The 10876-nt window shown below is 39.8% G+C and overlaps 1 protein-coding gene across 1 annotated transcript; it reads right to left on the minus strand.

The window, feature by feature from the left end:
• Nucleotides 1–520: 520 nt before the first annotated feature.
• On the minus strand, nt 521–10631 carry LOC112573360 (annexin A11-like). The gene is made up of 9 exons (XM_025253656.1): nt 10497–10631; nt 6063–6138; nt 5044–5138; nt 4793–4906; nt 4234–4324; nt 3600–3751; nt 3171–3348; nt 2886–2998; nt 521–2230 (listed from the first exon to the last, which is right to left on the minus strand). Exons 1-9 carry the CDS (start codon nt 10500–10502, stop codon nt 2099–2101), a joined length of 957 nt encoding a protein of 318 aa, XP_025109441.1. The 5' UTR covers nt 10503–10631; the 3' UTR covers nt 521–2098.
• Nucleotides 10632–10876: the final 245 nt, after the last annotated feature.

Below are 10876 nucleotides of genomic sequence, written 5' to 3' on the forward strand. Positions count from 1 at the left end.
CATCCCTGTTTTGTCTTCATTTGTGGCTCATTTTTCTCACCTGAATGTTTTTGCATGTACGCATTTGATCATGTGCACAGCACTACAGGCAGCACTGTGGAGGATACACTGCACACCCTGTTGTGTGTTTGTTTTTGTGTATTTTGCACCAAACCTATTTTGGAACATCAGGTAGACTTCATACTTCAGCAGCAGTAGGCTTGCACGCTAAAATGAACTGGGTGTCCTGCTGGTGGACTGGTTGGTCGGGCCATGTCAGATGGTTGAACCAGTCTAACCCACACCATTCTAAAATTATATGCACTATTATTTCAAGCATTTGTTCACAAATATAAAGAAAGCACTGAAGATACACCTTTGCGTCTCAAGCACAGCTGAAGCATGTAAGAATATTTCCCACATTTATGTAACTGTACATGCAGGCTTGATAATGCAGATACATGAAGTCATTCCTACACCATCAGTCTAGTTTTCACAAAGAACTAGTGGAAGGGGTGGGAGACACAAGCACAGATTTGTGGCAATTTTTAAATACATTTTTTATTAACTGTAAAAATCTGAAGATGCCTAAAGCCAAACATCACCACAGGTCAGGGTTAGACAACCTTTGGTGTTAAATCTTTCATTGCTAAGTCACTAGATAAAGAAAAGGCTGTTGTTGTGTTTCAGATATTCTTTTTTAAATATCAAAGATATAGGCAGAATATTAATCTTAAAGTGAAATACACAAAACTTTCTTTAGCTAAAATTTCTCTATGTTGCAACATGAAACTGTCTCGTGTATTTATGTTTAAAGCTGTAAGTGGCTGTCACATTTTTGCTATGACATAAAACTAAAAATACCTCAATCAAATACAGGATGTAAAATATGGGAGGGGAGAACTGGCCACACAAATATGACATAAAATGGTTACAATGGTATAGCTGCAGAAAGGCTAAAACAAAGTGATGATAAAATGAAGTGGATGTGGAGATAGCAATGTTTTCTGCAAAGGGTTTGCAGATTGGTGTTTGTATGGCAATCGGATGGAATGGGTTGTGAAGTGAAACAGGATGTATACAGAAACTCTTTGAAAAGTCTGTATTGTAAAGAAGAAATCTTGTGTTTTGCACTAAATTAGGATTTTTTTTACATTTCATGCTCTGCTGCCTTCTTTGATGGCTTAGAGCAGTATCTCAGTGGCAAGCTATTTTTGGCAATGCAGAAAGCAGTGGTACAGCACTGTTGTGCATAGATGATGTAATAATGATCAATAAAGGTCATTAATTATTAAGTGCAAATACCTGATCAGTCAAGGATTTAATAAAAATGCCCTATGATGGACCTGTTACTGCATACCAACATAGCATTTGGGTACCAATGTGCAAGCCACAAAGTTCAAATCCAAAAACAATCACAACATAATCAACCATTATAAAAAGTACTTTCAGAACAGAAACTTCGTGCTAAGGCTAATTACATAACTGAAGTTAGAAATAAACAATGACTCCCCTGTATGGCTGTTGAACTGCAGTCCCACATTATCATTTTTCAGGTAGTGTGGGAGAGGAATTTGTTGTAAGAAAAAGCACACATTAAATGAATCCCTGCTATTTAGTTCTCAATCCAACCTCCTAACACCATCTATCCTCAATAGCTAACTGTTTTTATCTCAAGGTTGGCTGGAGACTCCACTGTCTCAGTTGGCAGAACTTTTATTAAAGACCAAAATTACAGTTGTATACAGATTGTGCCAAGCACATATGCAACATGCAAACAGATTTTAGGACATTATTCAAGACAAGAATTTTATTTTGTACTTTATTATTTGAAATTTTTAAACCTTTGAATTCCTAGCTATAACATGGCTGGAAGCTGACAACTACACCTAACTACAGGAGCAAACACGGCTAGATGTTGCACAAATCCCAGATTGTGACTTCACTCTCACTGCCTCTTCACCTCCTTTTGGTGTCCCTTTTCTTTAATTGTGCTGGCATAAGAAGCCAAATTCTCCAAAATCTACAGAAGAACGCAACCCCCTGCCAAAAAAACAAAGTAAGCTGATTTACTTTGAAGAACTCAAAGCGTTTTGAGTAACAGAAGTCCATTCTCCCTCTAGTTATGGCTGGGGTCCAGAACAGACAACAGCATTTTCTTGTAATCCCCACTGCACTCGCTTGTAATTGCTTCAGCAAGAGATTTGCCATACAGTCTGGCAAACTCCTTCTTGATATCTTCCAAATCAATCTAAAACAGACACAAAATACTATTTCATTCACAGTATGATGTCAGAGCCTTGTATTCTCAAAATATGGTGCATTTTATACCTTCAAAAATAAAAACTATAATTTATCAAAAAGCCCACTTCAAACAATTTCTAAACAAAAGGCTGTTATTGTATAGTAATAAGCCTTCATTTATTTTTATTTACACCCAGTGTGAATGTTGCACTGTTGGGGGAAAATATTACAAAACTGTACTACTAAGCATACAACTGACTACATTTCAGCATTTCATCTACAGAATGGGTGGGAAACATCTGATCCATAGACCATATAAGCCCTGCAAAATCATCTGGTCTGGCTCTGCAAAGGCAACCAAGGGTGGAATTTGTTTTCATATCAACATAATTTTTTTTTCCCTTCAGCAGGAAACAGATCACATGAAATCTAATTCTAGAGAAAAGTTTGCTTTTCAATATGGCAGTTACTTCCCTTCAAGAAGCTTTACTTGAGTCAATGAAAAAATACCAACATAACAGCTTTTATTACAGGAAAAGCTTTTTAATTTAATTCTGGAAGACTAGCAGATTGTATGTGTTTTCATGCTGTGGAGGTACTTGCAGAAAGCTACAAATTTTATGCATATCTGTGTGCTTGGTTGTAACCAAAGTTTGCTTTACCTCTGAGCGTGAGACGATGATGCGAATTAAGTCATTGTCATTTGTTCCAATGCCTGCCATGCTCTCATTCAGGCGGCGTGCAAAGTACCGAGGTTTGCTCTTCACACTCTCAACTGAAACAAATGACAAAGTTAATGACTCACTTGTGTGATTTCAAACTTGTAACATGCAAGTAAAGGGTTTCTCCTGCAAAGAGTTTGCACATCTTCCACAGATTACAAAATATGCAGGTATTTTAAACAGCAACTTTTAAAAGGAGAATTAGATATAGCTTTGCAGACTAACCTATAGCAAGATACCCTTCCTGTAGACTTCCACTGCACTCAGACTTAATTGACTCTTCAATTGGGTGGCCTGTCAGATGCTCAAATCTCTCAAACATCTTCTTAAGTTGTCCTGGTGAGCGTAGGCACAGGATAGCATTGAGTTCTGCCTCTTCGGTTCCCCATCTAGCCTCTCCTGCCTGCACATGCAATATGAGATTATAAAACTGTTTGCATCCTGTTTAAGAAACACTTTTTGGATGTCTAGGCTTTCAGGTTGTACCCCCAGCATCTATCCATCAAAGAAAAAGTACAATACATTATTCTGCCATTTCATTTTTGTGCATTTCCACGACAAAGGTATGCTTTTAATGATACCAAATAACTGCAGCTGCTGGTATATCGACTCACAAATAGCATTAGTGCACGCACAAAATGCACAGATTCATACCTCAAAGAATCTTTTTGCATCCTCTTCAGCTTTATGCTCATCAGCACCCCAGTCATCAGACTGACGTCCGGCCGCGCACAAGGAAACCATCAGACGGCTGAAATATCCACTGGTATCACTTTGCAGATCATCTTCCAAGTCACATCCAAATTCTTCAATCATATTTAAACACACAAGCATACAAATAATAATATGGCAGATTTAAACTGCATTTCTCTATCTACAGAAGATTAAATGTACTTTATACCAATCACATCTAAACACAATTTTAAAATACCCTTAGCGCACATTCAAACTTATAAGCAAGCCAAAATGTATCAAGGGACAAAAAAAATGAATCGTATAGACAAGCATACCACAGAAACACTGCATCATAAGGATAAAGTTTTGGCAGTCAGCATCTTCTACAGATTTTTAGAGTTAATTCGATAAAATTCTGAAAGTTGTCTGCACTTGCCTCATAGCAATTAAAAGGGGGGGGGGGGGGAAATCTGCAACGACCTAAATTTTGTAAATGTAATTTCCCTCCTAGCAGCCTCCTATATATCAAGTTTAAAATGAAAAGAATGTTTTACTTTGAAATGCAGCCTTTGTTGTAGCCAACTCATTCTTTCCGTTGTATACCCATACTTGCCTTCTTTGTAACGTTTCTTTATTTCGTTGATCTCTGCATTGGTTCTAGTTGTCAGTATCTCCACAAGAGTAGTCTCATCTGTTCCAATTCCCTGCATGAGATGAACATCTTGTTTATTTCCTTCTGCCAATTTGTGTTTGGTCAAGTTAAAAATATTTCAATCTATTTCTATATCTATAATTAAGCTTCTGAATGTGTACACCTGATGTACATTAGTGGGCAGGCTTGCACAACTAAACAGTAATAAGAACACTTATGCATCCCTTTATATTGGCTGTAATCCCTTTCCATTTATTTCTCTTCATAAGAGTTCTCACCGAGTTTGGTCACCCTGTGAAATTCACAGAACACGAATATAAAGAAACATTTTAATGTTAAAATTTTAAAAATATAAAACAATGAACTGTAGTTCCATGCAAGAACTGTTTCGCACCACAAAAACCATCCTGAGTGGTGTGCCTTGTCAGCTGCTGCATCTAGTCAGGTCTCCATAAAGACCAGCACCAGCTGGCCAACTTCTCTGCTAGTGTCACTCACGGGATGGATGATGATAACTTACCTTAATGGCCTTGTTGATTTGACGAGCATCAAATGTCCTTGGGGGTGTCATAAGGGCTATACACACCTCCTCAAGGTCTCCTCCTAGTTCACTCTTCAAGTCATCGATCAGATCCTGTCACACAGGCATACACATAAGAAACTTTCTCCCTTCTTCACTTTTATCCTTTCCCTCTCTTTGTCAATCAGATAATCACAAACACAGACATATATGTTCTCCAGCATAAATGCAATTATACAAAGAAAAAATACCTTGCCATAAGCAGTTTTGAAGGCAAGAGCAATCTGTTGCCTCTGGTCATTACTATGCTTGCTCAGTTCCTTTATAATAATGCTTTCATTTGTGCCTGGACATATATTAAACATGTTTAAATTTACTCAAGAATGTATAATTAATATTCATTTACAATTTTATACAAATTATATAACTGAAAAAGTATTCAGTATTAAAGATCGATGACTGTGTACATGAATATAATAATAATTTCAAAATTATTTTTGAATAATAAATTAAAATATAACATTAGTAATGTATATCATAAATAACACTTAAGTAGGTTAGTAAAACATTTTTATTTCATGAAGGCAAATATGTAGTAATGCATATTCAATCATCAAATAACTCCTAAGCTTACATATTAAGTCAGTATTACTCAACTTGTTTAATTTTAAGTATAATAAAAACTATATAATTCAATTTGTAAAATGCATCTACTCTTGTGGAAACAATGAAGTCAATGCTCAAACATTGTAATGCAGTAAAACCTCATTCAGACCTTCAGGGTTTGAGAGTTTGTGACCCACTCTCAGACAGGACCCAATTTTTTTTACTGACATAGATCCGTTATCTCTGTTAAGGCTGTACCTCCCTAATGAAACTTTAATTATGACCAACAGTTTGTGCTCTTTTGTGACACTTTTGAAGAAGTTGTGTAAAGTATCAAGTACATTATGAAATGGACTGCTTCTAGTTGACCATTTGCATATTTCGTTTCAGGCACAAAATGTCAAAAATATATGGGACCCCTGGTAAAAGACATGGGACCATATGTTTTTGGTACTCTATATGCTGCTAGAGTTCATTAGAAACAGTTAAGCTTACAATGAAGACAGAAATGATAAATTTGGGCAGCAAGTGAATATCCACAGAAAATATATGTGAACTTTGTTACACAGACAGTAAACTTATATCTACCTGGCTTGCGACTATATTTATCAGCTTTGTTCTGCAAACTACAAGTCCTGTAGAAGAGGAAGATCTATGGTCTTACCAAAGCCTTTCATGGCATTGCGAAGATGTTCTGCTGCAGCCCCAGGATTGAAGCCTCCTACAGGTTTGACTGTGCCCTAGTAAAGAATAGAAATTCACATGAAATATTACAATTTAAGAAAAACATTGCAGGAAATATACCTTAATGCAGTACAGCTGAGAACGACATCACTACATAATTATGAAATTCTTTACTTATAGTCTAAACTATTCATATAAATGAAATCCAGTATTTTCACGGTATTTTGGATAGTGATATATATTCCCATGCTGTCTGTAAGAAGTATAATACTTGTATTAAGTAGTCTCCCTTTCATCTCCAAGCTTCTGCGCCGTCTATGCTGACATTTCAGGTGCATTAATTTATCATTTTATGCATCATTACTTGTCTAGTTTATTTCATTGAACAAACTCCACGCAGTTCTTGTTGACTCATATTTTTCTTAATATGAGGAATTCCTCCCTTACCACCGATAATTGCGCGAGTGTCTCTTTCATAAAATGAAAGAATTTAAGAAGTATAATTATATATAGTTTTTTCTTTTCTTTGATATTCTTCTCTCCCCCTATTCGTAGAGAATGCAAAAAAAATAAAAAATAAATAAAAAAATAAAAATGAAAAGTAAGCTTTATGACAGCTGTGTTTCCTCGATTTGCAGCAGCAAGTCACACGCACAAGAACAGTCACGTGACACTTGCCGTGGTCGCGCAATTTGGGGAAAGGTTCCGGGGTCGAGCTTCACTCTCATTTGCAAACCGTCCTTTCCTGTCAAAAGCCAGGCGCGCGGTGTAGTCATTGCTCCAGTTTGTATGTCTCAGCAGTGTATTACAAACCAACACCATAAATCACCGGTCACGAGAGAAACTGTGTCATGCGATCACGAGCCGCGCCCATGCGCATGGCAACTGTCACACCCACGTACCAGACAGCTGCACCAGACCAACGACGATGAAATCATCGTGAAACGAAAACAGTCTATAATATAAAACCTCACATAAAGCCTATTTGTTTTGCATAGGGCGATGTTGATAAGGCAATGATCTGTTTCCTACATTTTACACATAGTACAGCAGCTGTCTTGATGCGCGCTAGATGACACCACGTAAATCAATCAGGATCGAATATGTATATAGGGCTGTTAATCGCCAGGTAAGCGAATGAAAAAAAAAAAAAAAAAATTCGACGAAACTCAGTTTAATATCGAATAGCAGTAGATACTGACATACGAGTCATCGTGTAAGTTAATGGTGTGCACCCATGTGGTAGCTGTTGTCGCAGGGACGCCAGGTCGAGATTTTGCAATAAGACCCGTTAGCTGCATGTGATGGATAGGTTATGGTGACACTGCCAAAGCCAAAAATAGAACACCGGGAAGATTAATCCTTTTAATCATCGATCTTTCCTCTTGTTTTATAGCTCAGCAATGGAAGAGGAAAAGCTGAACGGAAGACACGTCTTGATACGACATCAGCGAACTATATATACATGTACATGGTTTGACCATCGATGGAAGTTACCTACACAATATGTGACCGGAACAGCCATGCACCTCACAGATATTAATATAATAAATTATATTATTGCATTATTATAAATAATTCAGCCGGGTACGTCTATTCAGATGGTTGCTCATGATTAAATATAGATTGATATATAATCAACAGTTTTGTCACAGAGCAGTAGCATATATAGAAGGTGTAACGAGAGAAGTATGAACACTCGTCGTGCCACTTGAAGGATTGACATGAGCTGCATTTCACAGCATGTAGGCGGCCTTGTAGACCGTACACCTGCACTCGAAACGCACTTCTTCTGGTGTAGCCTCAGTAAACACGCCAGGGAGAGGGTGGCGGCCATCGATACGCATGGCCTAGTTCAAGCCCGAGAAGCACCGAATGATACACGAAGGATGGGATGCACTGCCATACCCTGTGGGCGGTGGCAGTTTGCCAGCGCACAGATTCGCATTCGCACTTTACTTTCTCACTAACCACGAGCCCGCACAGTCTGTGAAGTAAAAGATACAAGGTAAACCACTCGATGTAAAAGGTATTATTCCCACACTGCAGGGGCCTCAGTTATCCGGCGACAGTAAGTCGCTCCTCGGGGCAGAAAGAGAAACTCAAGAACAAGAGTCTTTGTTTCTGAAGTTAACGCGGTGTCCAGACCCCGCGGTCACTATTTCATGTTTCTTTACTCTAGCACATCTTTGACACCCCTTTATACCTGCAGCTCAAGGGGAAAACAACATTTCAGAGTCTTGTCCTTGAGTTTTCCCATGTTGCCCTGGGAAACGACTTAATTCTCGTTCATAACCTCGGGAGCAGTAACATCTGTGTTTGTGGCAAGTGTGCGAACATGATGTTAGGAGACTCGATGGAAGGCAAGATGACAGTTTGTATAATATACTATGCAAGAAGGTATGCATGCATGCAATTGCTATTGACTGTGTGTGTCAGTGACTGACTAGGGTCCGGTCACACGTTCCGAGGACACCACATGCAAACTTCACTTGCAGCAGAAATCAGTAGAAAACAAGTTTGAGAGGAAATATGTCTGTTTACAATTCGATCAATGTTGGGTAGACCAGCCTTGGGTAGAAATATACGGGCGTGGTTGGTTTATAGAGCCAGCGTCTGGGACTTACAGGATCACCTGACGAGAGTGAGCAATCCTCTAGAAATGAACGCCCACGATACAAAGTGCTCATAACTTTCACAATGAACAAATCCTGCCGGCATTTTGTGTGCAACCACATGAGATCACCCACGCAAAATTACCCCAATAATTACCGTGCAATAAACGGTTAAAGACTGCAAAAACATTAACAGCTGGGACGAAAAGAGAAGCAACACAAATTATTTTATCTGGCGAACACTTAAGAAGACGAAGAGCATCACTAGTAAGGTAAGGGACTACACTGGTTGCACGAGGACTACGGAATATATTCCTCTGAACACCATAGCTGCAGAATGCGATCGCAAACCTTCGCACGTGTTCTAAGCACGTTTGAAGTGTTAGCTTGTGCCCGCTCTCACAGTTTCGCACGTGCCCAGTGCACATTCACGTGTGTGCTCGTCCGTGTGCCTTCCTGCCACGCCCCTTTAGCCAACCATTCACGTAGGCAGACCAGTGTCAAGCTACGTCCTCGACCCCAACAACCCCAGGATGGGTGGTGGTGGTGTGTGTAACCACCGACCTCTCCACAAACATCACATGACAAATATTTAGCGAGGAACATATTCTACAAAGCCCGGCTGGCCTGAAGTTTGTAAGGACTGAAGTTAGAGGGAGAAATGAGTGTGGGGGGGGGGGTGGAGTGTGAGTGGAGGGATACCAGATAATGCTTCATGGTGGCGCACACCCACACAAATCTGAGATCAGTTTTTGTGTAAAGCTGAAGAGCAAGATCGGAATGGAGAAAGTGGCTTATGGGTCCTACTGACAGCCACGTTGCATTTAGAGGTTCATGCCCTAGTCTATGGCATTCAGCAGAGGTGTCCCTGTTAAAATGTTAGCAGTGGCATGATTGCAGGCGTGGGCTGCTTGGCACAACACTCGTGTGAAGTCATCAGGACGCCACACAACGCAGTTCTGGGCACCACTTGAATCTTCAGTACAAACTTGCAGGAGTGCATCATACATGTGCAATGTATACTAAACTTGTTAACCTGTCTCATTGAAATATGGACGAGACAAGCGCTGTTGAAACTCGTTTGCACTCTCTGCATGTCTAATGTATCAGTGATTGCTGATTTGCCTAGCTAAATGTTTTTTTTTTAAAAATCTGCACTTACTCATCCATTCTCCTGACAGGTACTAATGCAAGTTGTTTTACCCGGAAGAGTTGTGAAAGCTGCTCCACAATAAATGACAATACGCATATTTTCTAACAAACTGAAATGAATGTGCATACAGGTGAGTGCCAGCTGTTCATTTCCTACCAAGATTGTGTACAAATGCACCAGTATACATCTTCTCAGGTACCGAGACCTCTTTCTGAAAATCCCCTAAAGCTAATTAATCTGTCATGCAGTGGGCTGGTTGTCACAAACACACCTCAACACAGTGTGTCACCTGTGATGTGACTCAAACCAAAGCCCTATAGCCTGTGCGATGTTGGTAAAGCAAATCGTTCAGGTGAGAAAAATGAAGCGCTCATGTCGAGCTCTCGGTCCACATGCCTTGCAATGTTCAGCTACAGCACAGTACAGCAAGTATTTATCGACATGCTTCACTTCTTGCCGACGCTGTGCTTTAAGTATGCAGGAAGGGACTGCCCCTCCCAGTTCATTCCGCTCATCATGTCCGATGCAGAAGAAAGCACCTTCAGTCGCCATCATGACATCGCTCGTCACGACTAACCCTCGCATCTTCGCCTACAGATGTTCAAAAATGCAAATGGGAAAACATGCAGAAGACTTATCTACTTACTGGCATTATTGGTGGTCGTCCAACGGTGTCGATGCTCGCTGCGAAAGTTGTCAGTAGTTCGTAAAAAATGCAACGCGTTGTTCAGGTGTCATGTGACCGCGTCTAGACCAATGAGACCGCAGTCATTTACATCGAGGCTCTGACAGGGTTCCGCCAGCCCACGCATGTTTTCCCCAGACCTTTTCAACCAGCTAGAATAATTCTGTCAGCGACTTCATTCAGTGTAGTCAGCATAAAACAGTCCTTGTCATCCGACTTTCACGCGATCGTTTAAATCGTGTGGCTGAAGAGAGAGTTTACTGCTCTTTGATAGCAGGAGATAGTTAAAGTGACATTTAAACCATACTGTAGTACCACTTAGACGAGGAGCCCCAGGCCAG

This window comes from Pomacea canaliculata, linkage group LG10 (assembly GCF_003073045.1).
Source record: "Pomacea canaliculata isolate SZHN2017 linkage group LG10, ASM307304v1, whole genome shotgun sequence".
Lineage (NCBI taxonomy): Eukaryota > Metazoa > Mollusca > Gastropoda > Architaenioglossa > Ampullariidae > Pomacea > Pomacea canaliculata.